Below are 19,463 nucleotides of genomic sequence, written 5' to 3' on the forward strand. Positions count from 1 at the left end.
TAACAATAGTATGAAAACCTAGAATTATTTTTTTATTGTACATTTAGAACAGATATGACATTTGTGATTAATCGTGAGTTAACTAGTGAAGTCATGCGATTAATTACGATTAAAAACTTTAATCGCCTAACGCCCCGAATTTTGTAATAATCTTTTCTTCTTTTCTTTTTTTAAATTGATCCACTGCCATTGACGGCTTTAAACGTCAAAAAATCATTTAACTATTTCTATTAGTTTAATATTTTTTCCCACTTTTGTTAACTATGAAAACCTATAATGTTTTATTGTACATTTAGAACAGATGTAAAATTTGTGATTAATCGTGAGTTAGTGAAGTCATGCGATTAATTACAATAAAAAATGTTAACCGCCTCTTGCCCCTAATTTTTAATAATCTCTTTTTAAAATTAATTTATGGCAGTAAATGAGTTAAAATTATATTAACTTGTCTGTAAAATAAATAACAATAAAAATATATAAAGTGAACACAATTGAATACAAACTAATTGAATGAAAAATGCAATTTTTTTTTCATGCATGTAATGAAAATAAATGAATTAAATTTTTAATCCCATTAGAAGGACATCAAGTGCAACATTAATAAAAAAATCTGATGAAAATAAATAATTATTTTTTAAATCTAATTTAAAATGACATTAACCGTAACTACATGAAATAAATAAATAAAATAATATACAAAAGAAGGTTCAAAGGAGACTTTAAAACACCGCCTATGACTATTTTCTATTTTATATTCCGCTTTTTGAAACTTTTGCATACTAACGCACTTAAAAAAAAAAAAAAGTCTGATTCCCTACCCAATTCCCGTGCGAGCACACGAGCAAAAAGTTGCTCTTTAACGAGGAGGTCAGGATTTGCTTTTTGACATGGGGGCGGAGTCCAAAAAGGTTGCAGCCATTTAAATGCCAAAAGATCCCAGCTAATAGAAGCACCATGACATCATCATGGCTAAGACGACCCTTGCAATGTGAGCGTCTATTTAATTAATAAACTGTGCGAGCCCCTTGGGTTATGTCAAGTATATCAATGTAATCGCACGCACACACACGCACACACACACACACACTTACAGTGTGATGGCGGACAACTCTGACATCCTGCACGAATGCTGAACAGCCTGTGAGGGCTCACTGAAGCATTTCTGAGCACAGCTGCTACACAGCACAAAGACAACACAACAGCACAACTAAGACGTCTGAAAGGACACACTCGTGATCACGCACGCACGCACGCACACACACACACACACACACACACACTGCATTTATCTGCAGGTAATGTATTTGGATAGGCTGGACCCATGTTTTCTTTGGCTACTTTTTCATTTTTTCAAGTCCCGTCCTAAAATATGTCAATTTTGACAAATTTGTAAAAAATGCAGTATGCAATAAAAAGTCTACACACCCCTGTTCAAATGCCACATTTTAATAAATGACCTAAAGCCTACAAGTTACTTGAAAAAAAATAAAAAATAAAAATAAGCAGCTTTGATATTGTGGTTGCACAAATGTGCACACCCTCATAACTGGGGATGCTCAGAATTAACCAATCACATTTAAGATGTTAAATGGGAGTCATCTGAATAACAGAAATTTAAGTTGAGCTGTTCTAGTAGGCTTTTTTTTCTTTCTAACAGAAGTCTGGAGGTTTTTACTTTACATCAACTTCTTACACCCTCGCTCAAATCAGCCCGTTTTGAGGGGGCGGGGCTTTTGCTAACACAACAACCAGGGGCGGAGCTACAGGCTTAAGATGAGTCTTGGCGTTAGTGTGAGAATTTTTTTTTGCATTTTTCCTCGTGGGGGCAGCACTTCATCGCCAAGCTGGCAAAACACCCTTGGTGTACTTCGATCTTTTTTTTTTGTAAAATAAATAAGACACAAAATGTTTTATTAAATCTTGCAAATAAACCCCCCCCCAAAAAAACTAAAAGTAATTGTAATTTTTTTTATGAAAACTAAGCATTTAATAAAACTTAAACTGATGCAAAATGATTTTTTTTCAATTAAATTTCAATTCGATCTTTTTTTTCATTCAGTTGTAAAATAAAAAAGACACTAAAAAATGTATTAAAACTTCATAGTATTTTTGAAATCTTGCACATAAACACTGAATAAAAAAATTAAGCATTAAAAAATCAACTAAAACTATTGCAAATTAACAAACACACTGTGAGAATGATTTTTTCAATTCAATTTAAATTCGATCATTGATTTCATTCATTTGTAAAAGAAAAAAAGACAATATAAATAATAAAAAAAATCAAAAAAGGAACTATTTCCAAAACTTTTATACCACTGAACCATAATAAAATCTTGACATCCCCCTCTCCAAGCTGTGTCAAATCCTCAACCCAATCCATTGTTTTTTTTTTCTTTCTAACAGAAGTCTGGAGGTTTTTACTTTACAACTTCTTACAACTCAAATCAGCCTGTTTTGAGGGGGCGTAGCTTTTGCTAACACAACAACCAGGGGCGGAGCTACAGGCTTAGGACGAGTCTTGGCTTAAGTGTGAGGAAAAAAAAGAAGCATTTTCCCTCGTGGGGGCAGCACTTCATCGCCAAGCTGGCAAATCACCCTTGGTGTACTTACAGATAAATGCTGGATTCATTGCCGCCAATGTCAGGGGACTGCAGCTTCTGCACCAGGATGATGATGATTCCCACAAAGAGAACAAAATTGATCTAAAAACAGCCACAAAAATACAGCAAGCACATCTTGTTATACGTGACGTCTTCAGGCGGGTCTGACATTGTTGAGAAAAAACGAACAAAAAAATAACATGAGTAGCTTCTTTCATACCATGATGGAGGCAACTACAGGTCCTTTGATCACCCACCAGAGAGCAGTGTGCTCATTTGTATCCCAGCATCTACAGCAAGAGGAGGAGGAGGAAACAGTCGACAATTTGACAAGTGCCAAACCCATTGCGTAACTGTCAGGATGTAATTTGCACATAATGATGATGAAATATTATTGGACGATAGAATGGTGGATAAAGAGCTTGAACTCACCCAGTGTTGTGAAAATGGAGCCTCAGCACAGCCCAGATGGTGACACAAATGGTGGGGGTTCCTATTATTTATAAAAAAAAAAAAAAAAAAAAAAAAAAAAAAAGATGCTTTTAAATTTTACAAGTGTATCATTATTTATGATATATTAATGACTTGCTGTGGCAACACCACCAGAAAACAAAGTCATAATTAAATATAGCCAGGTAGAGTATTTTTTGTTCATGTATTTCAAATAATTCATAGGTGGTGTAGTGGCGCCATCTAGTGAGAGAGTTGGTGAATTACAGTTTAAACGGGGAATTGTCCAAATTGGAGGAAACATCAAATATTAATCGAAATAAAATCATATGCAAAAACATATCTTGAACTAAATGCAGCATGTTTGGATATTTACGTTTGATATGTATAAATATAAAATAAAAATCACAAATATCAATTTGAAGTAATTTGTTATAACAATTGTTTTTCGGGTGAGAATGTATAAAATATGTACTTAAATAAATAAGTAAATATAACTATTGTAAATAATGTGAAAAAAAAGCAATATATAAAATAAATTAGTACATAAAATATTAAAAAAAACAGATTATTATCATTGATATGAATATGTAAATATTAGAATATAATACAGAATATTTATTTTTTAAAATGAAAATTGATGCTGAAATAAAAAATGTATAAAATGTGTACCGAATAACATTATAGACTTAACATATCTATGAAAATAAATATAGTTGCTGTTTTTCAGATTTTATAATTTTGATTCAGAATACAATGCATTAAAATATATCTAATACAGTCCAATAAAAAGATATACCATATATCACTGGCATTGTGCCAAAAATGTAATTTCACAAATCTATAATATTGATCAGTCCTCACGTGCAGGTGTTATTTTATTTTTATTTATCTTTTTTTTTTTTTTTACACATTTTTGACCAATGTAAAAGTGTTGAAAACGGTTCTTTTACAACATAAAGTTAACGGTCGAACAAAAGTGATGATTTTGGAGGCACAAGGATTCCGCCAGCAAAAAACATAATTCATACAATGTGATTATGATCGAAATAATATTGCCCTGCTAACAAAAACAACAAGAAAATCTCATTTGAAAAGACTTGCCCCATCCGACGATGGTGTACCAGTAGAAATATCGCCTCTCGGGAAAGAAGGTCTCCACCAGCAGGGTGAAAAGGTAAAGGCCTTCGATGAAGAGCCAGAAGTAATTGGACATGACGCAGTAATGGAAGAAAACCATCACCGCTTTGCACGCCACCTGCATCAACGCATAACAGGAAAAATGAAAGTGAACCTTCGCATATTTCGAAGTTCGGCATGAGTGAATTTGTGTATTTAAGAAAGAAAGAAAGAAGTTAGTCACTGAAAATCTTGTCCATTTGCTGGTATTGTGCTCACGCCATTGTGTACATGGCGTTGATGCTTTATGATCCTTTCCGTTTCAAGTGCTTCGCCGCCATCTTGTGGTATCTATATACATTACACACCTTTTTTTGTTTTTGTTTGGGGGTAGGGGGTCAATTATTGGCAGAGTTTGGCTATTCACATCAGGGGCCGGTCGTTATCCCCCCTGAATGGTGGGACTTCATTGTGTAAAGGCTTTGTTGCCATGGCGACAGGGTTGTTAAAACAGCATTGATGTTGTTCCAGTTCAAGAAACTATAAATGGCATTTTCTCTCAATTTCTCATCATATAAAAATAACAATCATAACAAGTCACACATTTTAAAATGTTTTAATAAATATATATTTTTTCTTAAGGCAAGCACACATTTTTTGATGCCTCTGAGCGAAAATGGATGCCTCATACCTCAAAATAAGGCAGAAGAGCAACATGATTTCCCAGAATAAAATAACAAAGATATTGATTTGTTATATTTGATATATTAAATGTTATTAGATTTTTTTTTCTCAATTTTTTAATAGCGCAACAAACACAAAGTGTCCATTGTAAGACATTAAAATCTAGGGATAGACTGATTATCGGTGCGAATATTTAACATTTTGGCGAATATCGGCAGCGGCCATTTTTACAAATCTGAAGACCGATAAAAGTCGTATCTCTCTGAGCGGCGAATGCTTACGAACTCAGTGACATTTGTGTTTTCTAGAATGTTGCAAAAGGTTGTAAAGATGTTCACAGACACAGGTTTTCCTTTAACAAAGAAAATGCGAACATGTTTGCGAACATCTTTTGTAACCTTTGATGAACTCTGACGAGAACCCTGAATTTGCAATGCTCGCAAGTAAAGAGCGATACAACCTTAAGAGATCAATTCAAAACTGATGCTGCTTTTTGTTTTTGTTAAATTAAATTAAAATAAGTGAAAGTTTAACATTTCAGTTATGATTTTTTTTGGGGAAAACTATTTACTATAGAAAATTATTATTATTTTTGATAGAATTATAAAACAAAGCTGTCCATTTGCTGTATTTTTAATTAAAAGAAAAACAGACATGTTGAAAATGTGAAAAGTTGTTTTAACAAACATGCTTTTTATTTTTATTTTGATGCTAATATTTTTTTACTTTACTGCAAAAGAATATCGGCTCCAAATATCGGTTATTGGCCTCCTTGCCTACGAATAATCCGTATCGGCATCGGCCCTGAAAAAAAACATATCGGTGTATCACTATTAAAATCATGTGATTCCTTCCAGCCGATCAACAAAGTAGGTGGTGACAAAGGATAAAACTATAAATAAATATAAGTATAATGACTGTATACTGGTGTTCCTTTATTTTGAATTGACAATGAATTATCAAAATAAACATAATAATTAATTTTTAATGCTGTCAATCGAATGAGTGTCGTCACTGATGCTTGACAAAATGTGTCTCCATTCACTCCCCTTGACGACCCGAGAGGGGTGAGGATGTTCACCTCTGGTTGCCAAGGTAACCACCGCGACTATGTTAATTCGAGGCTAACAGCAACATGGCCATTAGCGCGGCCAATTAGCTGCATTCATCATGGCTGCTTAGAGCGGACGAAGTGCTGTTGCCGTACAAAGAGCTTGTTTTGCATTTGTAATCAGATGGATTATTCTTTTCTTTTAATGAGACGAGATGACGAGGAAGTGACTCTTAAAGCCTTGAACCGGATATTTCTTCTTAGAAATGGTTGACAACTGTCGGAGTTTTTGTGCAGAGAATAAAAATAAACTGAAAACGGGCTGGAAAGAAGTCTAGCGTGCGGCATGTCTGTCTGACGGACCGTGTGCACGAAGCAGTGGTCGCTGTCCTCCTGCGCGTACAGTACGCCGTCCTTGATGAAGACCGAGATGGCTCTCAGCATGAACGACACGAACAGGTTCATGTGGATGAAGTTCCTGGTGCAGTGGAGCTTCCTGAATGGGAAGAAGACACACCCCCCAAAAATAATGCAACTGACTTCCTTTTTTTTTTTTTTTTTTTTTTTTTTAAATTTGTGACGCAAAATGCATCTTTGTTCATCTATCGACTTGGAACAGGCAATCAGCCACATGCTACTTCACCGTGTCTAAAACACATTATTAGGACCCAGCTTTCTATAGCATCGTCCGATATTAATAATTGGCTGGAGTTTTGTTGATTAAACGGCAATATCATGAAACAGTAAATGCTGTTCGGTCGATATGAGCAGGAAGTAAAGGACATGAACGGCTGACAGAACATTATTCTGTGTGAATTAGATACTGCTCCGTCCTCTCTAATGCGCATTAAGATGCAATGTCTGTAAGTATATACTATAAATATGTTGATAAGTTTTGTATTCATGCTTAGTGTGCACTTTGTTTAAAATGGCCTCCCAATTTCTCTGTACATTATATATTGCAAATGCAAATCTGTCACAGATGACTTTTTTTTTTTTTTCATGTGAGAAAGGCATCTCTGTTCTTTATTATGAAGTCATGGCAAAACAAATATGTAGAAGATATGTAATTTCACATTAAAAGGGAATATTCATAAATCATGTTTTGCCAGTAAATTTACTCATTATGTTTATATTTTCATTTATGGTCTAAATCTTAAGAAGCTATAAAAGCAGTTGATGCTTTTTATTATTATTATTATTATTATTAAATTATTTGTATATGTTTTTATACTATAAAATTCCTCTCTGTTTATTATCTGTTTATTTAATTAATTATTAATATAATATGTAATGCACATAGGTCAAAAACAAAGTTATTTTATTCAAGTCGTTATACGTTCTTTCAAAAATAATTGGCTGATCAATTGGTTATCAGAATTTTTTTCTGCCAAATATTGCCATCAGCATGGGCCTAAAAAAAATAAATGTATGTGTATATATATATATATATATATATCGGCTTTAAAGTCTATCAAAACAACTGCCACAGTATTTGGGATTTTATGGACATTAAGACTAAAGGGAAAAGCCGAAAGAGTGCGCTCATAAGTTTACATACCATTTGACTTTCTAGTGTATTATTATCATTCTTATGCTCACCTGAACCTGCAGAGGATGACCATGGCAGTGGTGAGAGAGACCAGGGACGTGCTGTAGCCAACCGTGTACAAAGCCTTGACTGAGGCGTAGTACATGTCCTAAAAGAGGACATCGAGTGAGTGAGATTAACATGAGCATGCGTGCGCGACTGTGAGCGCCTTACCGGTTTGGTGGCGTTGTCGTAGAAGAGGCACACGTCCAGGTAGTGAGGGTACGGTTCCGACCAGCCGTCCTCCGTGCAGTTGCGACTCACCCGCCCCATCTCTGCGTGCAAAACATCCACATGAGAAGAAAAGCCTTCGCGGGATTGAAAGTCCTGGGAAGATTCTTTGTCTCACCGTCGTCGGGGCCCATCAGGTCGTGGAAAAACTCGGGGCAGTTGACCACTACCACCTCGCCCACGTCGGCCGCCTGCCAGCAGGTCAGGTTGTCCCACATCCAAGGGCACACTGTGAGAGCGAATATAGTATGTGTGAGGCTAGTCAACGTGGAGCACATGCAATGATGAACAGTTCCCGTGCATGTGAATGGAGTGAGGTTCCCATGGTTGGGAAAGTTAGCGTATTCATGTGTTTATGTCATTCATTGTAAATATTGCAATAGTGAGTTATTTACAGCAAAGAGTGGTGAATGGAGTGCGGTTCCCAAAGCCGGAAAAATTAGCGCATCAATGTCATTCATCATTCACTTGATTGTAAATACTGCAATGATGAGTTAGTTACAACAAAGAGTGGTGAATGGAGTGAGGTTTCCCATCTTGAAAAAGTTAGTGCATCATTGTGTTTACATCACTCAATGTTACATACGACACTACAGAGTTAGTTACAACAAAGAGTTGTGTATGGAGTGAGGTTCCTCAGGCTGTAAAAGTTAGGATAGCAATATATTTACAAAATTCATCTTAATACAGGAAAGTGCTATGAACCAGTAACACAGAAGTGTTGCAATACTGTATATACCTACAGTGGTGGAAAGTGAATGGAGTGAGCTTCCTAATATAAGTGAAGTTAGCCGTTACAACGCAGTGTGGCATCAAATGAATGGCGTGAGGTTCCCTTTGGATGGCAAAGTTAGCCATCTATATGCTTACATCATTTACTGTACGTACTGCAAAATGTGTTCTGTCTACAGTGAAGCGTGGTGAATGAAGTGAGGTTCCCCTAGCTGGAAAAGTTAGCAAGTCAAATACATTACATTGTCCTTTGTAAAAAGTTCAACATTGGATATACAGTAGTTAGAATGCAGAGTGGTGGAAAGTGGAGTAAGGTTCCCATGGCTGGAAAATTTAGCATGTCCATCCGTTTCACTGTTCACTGTTAATAGTGCAAAACAGTATGTAGCTACAAAACACAGTAGTGGAAAGTGAATGGAGTGGGGTTCCCCGAGATGGAAAAGTTAGCACACCAATTCTTTAAATAATTTCGTAAATTATTGCAAAACATTATATGCCTACAACACAGATGAATAGGTAGTGAATAGAATGAAGTTCCATAGGATGGAAAGTTAGCATCTCAATATGTTTACGTAATTCATATAATTATTGCAAAATGTTACATGCCTACAATGGACATCAGTGGATAGTGAATGGCGAAAGATTCCCCTCCCTGCAAAAGTTTATACAGTACGTCCATATTGTTGCATCGTTCCTTTAAATATTGCAAAAAGTCAAGCGCCCACAACTTGGAAACAGAATGAGGTTCCCCAAGCTGACCACATCTTCAAGTCAATACATTTACATCATTCATTAAAATACTGTAAAAAGCCGCATGTCTTCAACGCAGGTGAGTGGGAAGCGAGCTTACCCAGGCTGGAAAAGTTAGAGCGTCAACACTTTTACATAATTTATCCAATTATTATAGAATGTTGTATGCCTACGCCGTTTAGTGGGTAGTGAATAGAATGATGTACCCCAGGCTGACACATTTAGCATCAGTACACCTAAACATTAACTTTTGGTCTGACTGCCATTACCCACATTTGTGAAAAGAAGCCACATTTTGTTGTAATTGGTTTGTGTTTTGAAATGTGAGGGAAGTTTAGCTCTGACTTTCAGGATTTTAGCAAACGCATATGTTTCATTACTTTGTCTCACAAAAGTCAGTCTCAGCCAATTAATGCAAAACACTTAGCGTTTATAAGTTTTTTCTTCTTCTTCCCCGTCTTTCCCCTTCAGCATTTCCAGATGTTCTCCATCGTTCACACTCCAACGGTTTTTTTTAGTGAAGCGTAGGCGTGTCCAAGTGCGCATATACGTGTGAACGTGAGAGAGCGTTGACTCGCATGCGTTTTTCCTCGCGATACTCTCGTACCACGCGGAGTACTGTATACACTGCGGACGTGTACAAGTGTGTGTTTGTAGACCTTTCTCTTCTCCCTAATGTGTTTTGCTTGTGTGTGGTGAGCCGGACAGGAAGCCAATTACTTTGAAAGGGCAAATCTGAGTCAAATGAGGCACGCGGAGTTGCCTACCAAGCGCCGCGTCATCGCTGGCTACACTATAGTCAAGGTGCAACGTCCACTCGACGCGCTTAGTGCAACGCTACCGTGTTATACCAACGCATCAATGTCTTAATACAGGATCAAAGAAAATAGCAAATAAACATGCTATATTACTATAAATAATGTCTCAGGTGTTTATGGAGGAGTCCTTTACTTGGGACCTTTTGGATCATATTTAACAACAGCACAGGTGTATTACAACTTATGTTAAGTGAAATGAGAGAAAATTAAAAGGATTCCGATGGAGAAAAAAAAAAAAGGGAAATTCATACATTTGGTTAATTTAGGCCCAACTCATTAGATGCCAAAAAAGGGCTGCAATAAAAGTCAAAGCAGGAAGGAAACAAGAATAGTGGAGGAACTTTAAAAAATACCGGAAATATGAATTAAAAGAAGATATAGTGGGGTGGTCTTCATTTGTGATGTTTGGAATAATATCAATGTTAATTCAAGCCCAACAATTTAGCTGCCCATTTTTTGTTGTTGTAAATATTGGAATAACTGCAGATTTAGGTGTGTTTTTTGGAGTAATATTGAATATTCATAATTAAGTGCTTAAACTCTTCATTTCTAAACTTTTACAATATCATTCTCTAAAAACACCGTTACTACTTTTGCTTTCTTATTTCTTCTTGTCCCATTTTTCCCGGCAATTGCATGTATGCCCATTTATTCATCCGTCTGTCTGTCTGTCTTTCTGTCTACCTATCTCAGCACAGGGATAGCGAGATCCGGTCCTCGAGGGCCGGAATCCTGCAGGTTTTGGATATTTCCCTTCTTCAACACAGCCTGATAATGATTCTGTTAATTGGAATCAGCTGCAGTTCGAGTAGGGAAACCTCTAAAACCTGCAGGACTCCGGCCCTCGAGGATTGCAGTTTGACATCCCTGATCTAGTAGTAAAAGAAAACATTCTTTGTGAGGTAAGGCATTTTTTTCCCAAGTGGACGTCATACTGTGACAAATTTAAATACACAACTACGAAATAAAATACATAGGAATAAAATCACATATATTATTACTGGTTGTAACACCATATTGTAAAAAAAAAACATGTACTTGAAGTAAGGCATTTATTTTTTCAAAGGTGACAATAAACTTTATATTATTCTACTGTATACCGTATTACGAATATATTTTTATCCCAACATATTATATAGTACAGAGAAATGTGACATATTAGTTAAAACAAGATTTTTTTGAGCATGAGAAAAGAGAATTGATTGGAGGTGAGGCGTTTATTGTTTTAAGTTGACAACACAGGTATTGCGTCTATTCAAGCGGAAATAGGCTATGCGTATGAAAAGGGATTTTTGTTTCTAATAAAATATCTCACCAATGTCCAAGTCGTCGTTGGGGTCGTGCATGTCCATCCTCTCCATGCATTTGTCATGCTCTCGCTGAATGATGCAGTGCTCCGACTCTGACGCCACCTGAACAAAACACACATCATGGTCGACATATTCTCAAACAAGGAAGGCACTTACAAGGAAAATCGGACGAAAAGTTAGTTATTGCTACAGATGAGATCATGTTGTGTTGTCGATAACGTCCCAAAGGCTTGTTGCTGGCAAAAGAAGTGAGAGTCACTTTGTCAATCGTGTGATGTCACCAATGACAAAGCTAACATGCTAGCATGCTATGTGTTTTTCGTTTCTTCTGTTTCTTCATTTTCACGCATTGCTTTCCAATTGTATTATACTCACATATTATTTATTCTTTTTCAGATTAAAACGAAATGAAATGGTGGCAAACACTCTTTATTGGGCGACAATTTTAAAATGTATAATATTTGTGAAATAAACATATGTTCATTCAAAAATATATATTTTACATATATATAAATATATATATATATATATATATATATATATATATATTTTTTTCTTTATCTCTGCCACCTCCAGCTCTGCCTCCTGTCTTTTCCTCAGTGGCACCGTCTCCGGACCAAACAACATGGCTGGTCTCACCACGGTTTTATAAACCTTTCCTTTCATTTGAGCTGAAACTCTTCTATCACACCTGACACTTTTCTCCACCCGTTCCAGCCGACCTGCACACGCTTCTTCACTTCTTTTTCACACTCTCCATTGCTCTGGACTGTTGACCCCTCATCCACCTTCTTGGGCTCTTCTCCCTTCCACTTGGGTCCCTCCCATTCACACACAGATACTCCATCTTGCTACGGCTAACCTTTATTCCCCTCCTTTCCGGGGCAAACCTCCACGCCACTAGCTTCTCCTCCACCTGTTCCCCGCTCTCACTACCGATCACAATGTCATCTGCAAACATCATAGTCCGTGGAGATTCCTGTCTAACCCCGTCTGCCATCCTGGATATTACCATAGCAAACAAGAAGGGGCTTAGAGCTGATCCCTGATGTAGTCCCACCTCCACTTTGAACTTCTCCGTCACACCTACAGCACACTCCGCCTCTGTCCTCATACATGTCCCGCACCACTTGAACATACTTCTCTGCTCCTCCAGACTTCCTCATACAAAACCGCAGTTCCTTTCTCCAGATCTACAAAGACACAATGCAGCTCCTTCCGACCTTCTCTGTACTTCTCTATCAACATCCTCAAAGCAAATACTGCATCAGTGGTACTCTTTACCCTTTTCCTCCATTCCTCAGGCATCTTCTTACTATTTAAGATCTATGTTGAACAACCCGGTCAGAAATTGCTACTGCTACCTCCCCGAGACACTTCCATACCTGCACAGGTATATCATCAGGGCCGAGTGCCTTTCCACTCTTCATCCTCTTCAATGCCCTTCTCACTTCATCCTTACTAATCTCTGCTACTTCCTGGTCCACGACAGTCACCGCTTCTACGCTTCGTTCTCTCCCATGTTTCTCGTTCATCAACTCTTCCCATCACTCTTCCCAAGTCAACCTTAAAGATTTCTTGACAATAATATTATATGTGACCTCACTACTGTAAACATGACATTCTGATTATTATTACATTTGTGGAATAAGAGTTAAGCAATCAAATCCAGCCATTTTTTCCCCTTCCATCTCAGGGAGCGGCCATTTTGCTACTTGCTGCCGACTGAAGATGACATCGCAGTTGCTCAGGGCTCAGACAACACCAATCACAGCTCACCAGTTTTTTTTCATAATTGGTTGATACCTGAGATCTGAGCAACTGCGATGTCATCTTCAGTCGACAGCAAGTGGCAAAATGGCCGCCCCCTGAGATGGAAAAAAAACAAACGGATTTTACTGCTTAACTCATATTCCACTAACGTGATATTAACCAAAATACCATATTTAGACTAGTGGGTCTGCTTAGAACACATTATTGTAAAAAAAAAAAAATATAATAATAATTAGTTAATAGATTTATATTTCATGAAGTTATAAATTAGTGCCAAAATAGTATTAGACAATGTTGTGCAAAGTATGAAAAAAATAAAGGATTACTTTCTCCCCCAAAAGTAATTGAATTTATTAGTTACCAAATGACTTATCCATGAATGTGATTAGTTAGCAGTGAAATTAACAATTGGGTTACATTTTTGAAAAACCTTAAAATATGTCAGAGAGTTCAGATTCAGACTCTGTCAACACGCTTCCATCCCTACCCTCTATTACCCGAACCTGTTGCACGCCCTTCCCATCGCTGTCTCTTTGCCTTGCCAACCCGCATAGGTCAGTCTCTCCCTCCTCACTGTCCAACCTAGCATACAAGTCATCGTAAGCCCCTCGTTTGCCCTTCACCCCTTCTTCTTCTTCAGTCCTCTCAGTGTCCCACTTCTTAGCGAACCTCTTTCTCTGGATCCACTTCTGCACCTCCTCCTTCCACCACCAAGTCTTCCAGATGACACACCAAGGACTCTCCTACCTGTCTCCCTGATCACATTGGCTGTAGTTGTCCAGTTATCTGGAAGCACCTCCTGACCATCCAGAGCCCGTCTCAACTCCCTCCTGAAAGTCATACAACACTTCCGCTTTCAGCTTCCACCATTTTGTCCTCTGCTCTGCCTTTGCCGTCTGTGTCTTCCTACACACTACCATCCTATGCCGTCTGGCTACACTCTCACCTACCACTACTTGGCAGTCGCTGATCTCCCGCAGATGACACCGTCTACGCAAGATGTAGTCCACCTGTGTACTCCTACCTCCACTCTTGTAGGTCACCCTACGTTCCTGCCTCTTCTGGAAGAAAGTATTCACGACAACCGTTTCCGTTCTTTTTTGCAAAGTCAACCACCATCTGTCCTTCTGCGTTCCTCTCCTGGATACCAAACTTGGCCTTCACCTCCTCATCACCTCTGTTTCCTGCACCAACGTGTCCGTTGAAGTCTGCACCAATGACAGCGCTCCATCATTTCATCACGGTCCAGCCAAAAGTTTTCCTTCTCCTCCAGCTCACATCCTACCTGTGGCGCATACCCACTAACAACATTGATCATCACACCTTCGATTCCTAGCTTCAGGTTTATCACTCTATCTGACACTCTTTTTACCTCCAGGACGTTCCTAACAAACTCCTCCTTCACGTTAACTCCTACTCCGTTTCTCTTTCTATCTACACCATGATAGAACCACTTGTACCCTGCTGCTAAACTTCTAGCTGGTCTCCTGAACACACAACATGTCCACCTTCCTCCTCTGCATCATGTCAACCAGCTCTCTACCTTTTCCTGTCATCGTTCCAACATTCAAAGTAACCTACTCTCAGTCCGAGACTCTTGGCGTTCCTCTTCTCTTTCGCCCAGTCCAGTTTCCATCGGCACCCTGTAGGTCAACAGCACCGATGGCGGTCTATTATTAGACTATTTTTTTGGGACTCTTTCTTTTTAGTTCAGTATTTACTTTAATTGATTTATTTTTAAGTATTTACAGTAAGCCGTGGCACGGTGGCTGACTGGTTAGCACGTCCGCCTCCCAGTGCAAAGGTTGTGAGATCAAGTCCGGGCTTCGGCCTTCCTGGGTGGAGTTTGCATGTTCTCCCCGTGCTTGCGTGGGTTTTCTCCGGGTACTCCGGTTTCCTCCCACATTCCAAAAACATGCATGGCAGGTGAATTGGACACTCCAAATTGTCCATAGGTGTGATTGTGAGAATGGTTGTTCGTCTCTGTGTGCCCTGCGATTGGCTGGCAACCAGTTCAGGGTGTACCCCGCCTACTGCCCGAAGCCAGCTGGGATAGGCTCCAGCAACCCCGCGACCCTTGTGAGGACAAGCGGTACAGAAAATGGATGGATGGATGGACAGTAAGCCGTTTCTTTTTCATTTCACGCATTTTCCTGGCTCAAAATGATCACTTTTATTTTTTTCCTTTTGCAGGACCATGAATGATGAATGACAAAATAGCAAAGGAGCGCTTGATGCAATTCCTTTGGGATCCTGTGCAAAAACACGGTCAACATAACAAGCCATAAGGTGATACATTAAACTAGACTTCCGCTGGTTAGAAAACAAACTGAATGTATGAAAATAAACATCAAGAAAAGGGGCCTAATGTTTGCACCAGATTCCATACCAATGGCGCATCGTCATTAGCGGAAAACCACGATTTTACGGCTCATTTCGACGGAACATCACATGATAATCAGCGCAATCAATTAGCTTTCCGCTCCAACCTGCCAAATACAACAGAAAGCAAAGAGACTGAATTTAGACTCATGATGAGTCCTTTCACTCTCTCTCTCTCTCTCCCCCTCCCTCTTCTCTCTCTCTCTCCAGGCAACAGTCACTCTCTGCATGAAATGACGGCCGAAGCATGTCTTTTTAGCTGACTCATCACTTTAAAAAAAATATATATATGAATTGACCTCAGGCACCTCCTTGGTCTTGGAGAGACTGTAAGTGACTTACTGTGAGTGCCTCCCACTTTTTGTGTTTAATGATTGCGCTTATCGATGTGCTGTTTTCATAATCAAACCGACACGGGCTTCGCCTTCGAGGGAATAGATCCATTGTTGCTAGGCAGCAGCGCAGCAGCAGCCGCCCCACTAAATATGTACAGTATACTAATATATATATATATATATATATATATATATGTATATATATAAACATGTATACTGAGCGAGCACACGCACGCACGCACGCACGCACGCACGCACGCACGCACGCACGCACGCACGCACGCACGCACGCACGCACGCACGCACGCACGCACGCACGCACGCACGCACGCACACACACACACACACACACACACACACACACACACACACACACACACAGGTATCAAATAAACAAATGCATCACAACAAAATGGTGCTGCAGGGCCACATTAGCATATATGTTCTTAAGATAAGCGTCTCCCAAAACAGATGACCAGTCTGAGAGGTCGCTGCAGCAGAGCGGCGCTCGCCATCCCCAAGGCTATTTTCAAGGGCCAGTTAACACCGGGCCGGCACTCTGGCAGCCCCAGACGCGGCACGGATAATAAAAGCGCCATTCGACGCGGCTGTCCGCTGGCCGGCTGGCCCCTCACCTCGGCCGCCGCTGACCCAGTCGAGGCAGTGGCGCCGTTTGACACACGCTAAGTACATGACAAGGGGAGGCCAAGGTTAGGCGGACAGCGCAGTGGGCGCTGCGTGTAAAGATGTCAGCTGGAGGGACACTTCACCTTCGTTGGTTGGGTGGGGGGGGGGGGGTTAAGGGGGTTTAATTACATGCTGCTGGTAAAATACATGCATGTGTGACTGTAAACAAATAATAATAATAATAATAAATTCCACCCATAACTGCCACCATTTAACAATTTCCGGAAACCACATTTGGTTCCTTATGTTTGACTCTGCATGCCTCACCAGAAAAATGTATAAATAAATACATAAGAACATGTCTGCATGTATCTGTAACATGTGCTGATATATTGATTTCTGAAACATAATAGCATGTATAGAATGTATATTTAGGAAACCCTATGTGAAAGCTCACATGCCTCTTTATGATGCAATAGAGTAGAGTCATGCGATTCTCAACAATTAGAAACAAACAGAGTAGCTCTATATTTAAGAAACCAAAATTGGCTCCTTGGGTGGAAGCTTACACATCTCACCATGAGTGCTTCCACATTATTTCTATCAAACAAATCAATAAAACAATAAAACTTACACAGTTTTTGTAATATAAATGATTATATTTAAGGAAATGTATTTGGTTCCCCAAGTATGATGCCGCACGCGGAAACACGAGGCAGTAGAACCAGATAACAAATGTGGAAAATAATGAAATTTCAACAGGTTTTGTACTACTACTGAACATAGCTATATATTTACAGGGTAAAATGGGGACAATTAAGAGACTTGATCACTTCTTGTATTATACTGTAAATGCGACATTTCTTGTACTATATTGTACTATATTGTAAATGAACACAACTATTTGGTTCCTTATCTGGAAGCCAACACATCACATCCTGAGGCGGTAGAAACGTGATTTCCACCGAATAAATGAAGCAAACAATGTGGCGGTAGAACCATGTGAATTCCACCAAGCAATCAGAAATCACTTTACAAATTTACGTGCTAAAAATAAATGTACTGGTAGCTATTTATTTTAGGAACCATATTTGGTTCCTTATGTGGAAGCCAACACATCTCATCATAAGGCAGGAGAAATGTGATTTCTACCAGACTAATTCACAAAATAATGACATTTCACCAATATTTGTAATAAATTGACATAACTCTATTTGAGAAACCGTATTTGGTTCCTTAATATGACACTGCGCATCTCACTATGAAGCGGTACAAGCATGTGAATTCCACCAAACAATCAGGAAAATAACATCACTTTACCAATGTTTGTGATATAAATGTATGTAGCTCTTTATTCAAGGGACCATATTTGGTTCCTTATGTGTGAATCTGTTTGCATCACCATCAAGCAGTAAAATTGTATGATTTAAACCAAACAAATATGAAAAATGATCAAACTTTACCAGATTTTGTATAATGTAAATAGATGGATAGATGAATAAACATATCTCATTACCAAAAGTTTACATTTGGTTCCATCGGTATAACACCACACACCTAGCTATGGGGAAGTTGAACTATGTGACTTCTTCTTAACAAATCAGGAAAATATTATTATTATTATTATTATTTTTTTTTTTAAAGAGCTCAGTATTGTTCATTCGGAAATGTCATCATCATTGCTTTTTTTATATATATATATATATATATATATATATAACTTTTCCAGATTTAGCATCATAGAAATGAAAAAAAAAAAGCTCTATACTTAGAGAACCGTATTTAGTGACATGTGTAAAAAAATTACACAAGCATACATAAAGGAACAAATCACGATAATTGAGGAACCATATTTGGCTCCATAAGCAAAACCCTGACTTCACCAAGCCTATCTTCAAATTAAAACAACAATAATCAGAAAAAATAATTGAAAAGCTCAATTATTGTTTATTATCTGATTGCACTGCATCATAGTGAGGCAAGAAAGCTCCATCTTGAACACGCACTTAAGTTACCAAATATGGTTCTCTGCTATCTGGGATGACCTCCGTTTTAAGGCAACAAACAAACAAAAATCTCACACACACGCATTGTGCACACTTCGCAGCGGAAATTCTCACCAGAGGCAGAAGGATGATCACAGTCAGGACCAAGTCTCTCATTGTCTCCTTTGAAGGGCTTCTTCTGAGTATGCGCGTGCGTGTGTGTGCGTGCGTTGGCTCCGATGCACCGCCCCTTTTCACAGCCGTTTTGCATCAAGGGCCCTGCAATAATAGCACATCACAAACGACGTGAGAATTAATAGTCGCTTATTTGAAGTGATTGCACGCACCCCCAACGTAGGACAGTAATACTCAAGGATAATTAATTGTAACTAACCGTTGAATCAACGGCATACCCGCAGTTTGGTGTTGGAATTAGAGTTACTTTTTCAGTGATCAAATACATTTTCAATTATTACAACACCGTTACCATTCCTGCCAATTAATGCACCACGTTCCTTGAACGATTAGATCATTGAAGCAGCTTTCAGCAGACCAGCAGGATCCCTTATCTGAGAGGCAATTTTTGGGGGGGGGGGGGGGGTGGCTAGACTCACTTCATCCCACTGAATCCCAATAGAATAGTTTGTATTTGTGTACAATGTTTCTGTTAGTTCTTATGAAGTATGAAGAATATTCTGTTGAAGATAAGTATGGAGCAATTGTTTGACAGTTTTTTAACAATTTATTCATTTATTTTCACACTACATTAGTCATAACGCCAGGGTTTTCCCCGTGTACAAAATTCAGAGGCGGCCACCGCCAGCCTGAGCCACTGATATCGCTCAACACAGCGCTCCCGCTGAGTTGTTGATTTTGATATTTTAACTGCAGTTGCAGTGTTGCGCCATTATGGAGGCGCTATATCAACAGCTTTCTTTTTTTCAAACTTTAATGTACCGAAGAAGAAACTGATCATGGTGCAACAGTTGGACACGCCCATTTCCTGGTTGTGAGGCAGAGGT

General features: G+C 38.7%; 1 protein-coding gene and 1 pseudogene across 4 annotated transcripts in view; one reads left to right on the plus strand and one right to left on the minus strand.

The window, feature by feature from the left end:
* Positions 1–19,463, minus strand: part of LOC147180581 (pituitary adenylate cyclase-activating polypeptide type I receptor-like) — a 31,272-nt gene that overhangs the window by 7,284 nt on the left and 4,525 nt on the right. For 2 of the 4 annotated variants that reach the window (XM_086072654.1, XM_086072644.1), the window contains exons 2-12: positions 18,577–18,720; positions 11,345–11,441; positions 7,848–7,958; positions 7,673–7,773; positions 7,510–7,607; positions 6,271–6,403; positions 4,158–4,311; positions 3,036–3,096; positions 2,824–2,893; positions 2,614–2,705; positions 1,092–1,175 (exon numbers count right to left, since the gene is read on the minus strand). In XM_086072654.1, coding sequence (XP_085928780.1) covers positions 1,092–1,175; positions 2,614–2,705; positions 2,824–2,893; positions 3,036–3,096; positions 4,158–4,311; positions 6,271–6,403; positions 7,510–7,607; positions 7,673–7,773; positions 7,848–7,958; positions 11,345–11,441; positions 18,577–18,618 — 1,043 coding nt within the window. In that variant the 5' untranslated portion in view covers positions 18,619–18,720. The remainder of the gene's footprint in view (positions 1–1,091; positions 1,176–2,613; positions 2,706–2,823; positions 2,894–3,035; positions 3,097–4,157; positions 4,312–6,270; positions 6,404–7,509; positions 7,608–7,672; positions 7,774–7,847; positions 7,959–11,344; positions 11,442–18,576; positions 18,721–19,463) is intronic. The other 2 variants (XM_086072671.1, XM_086072662.1) reach the window with 1 other exon arrangement.
* LOC147180582 (uncharacterized) lies at positions 11,460–14,117 on the plus strand (annotated as a pseudogene).

The sequence above is a fragment of the Leptonotus elevatus genome, chromosome 1, assembly GCF_054856555.1.
Source record: "Leptonotus elevatus isolate MCC_2025b chromosome 1, RoL_Lele_1.0, whole genome shotgun sequence".
Taxonomy (NCBI): domain Eukaryota; kingdom Metazoa; phylum Chordata; class Actinopteri; order Syngnathiformes; family Syngnathidae; genus Leptonotus; species Leptonotus elevatus.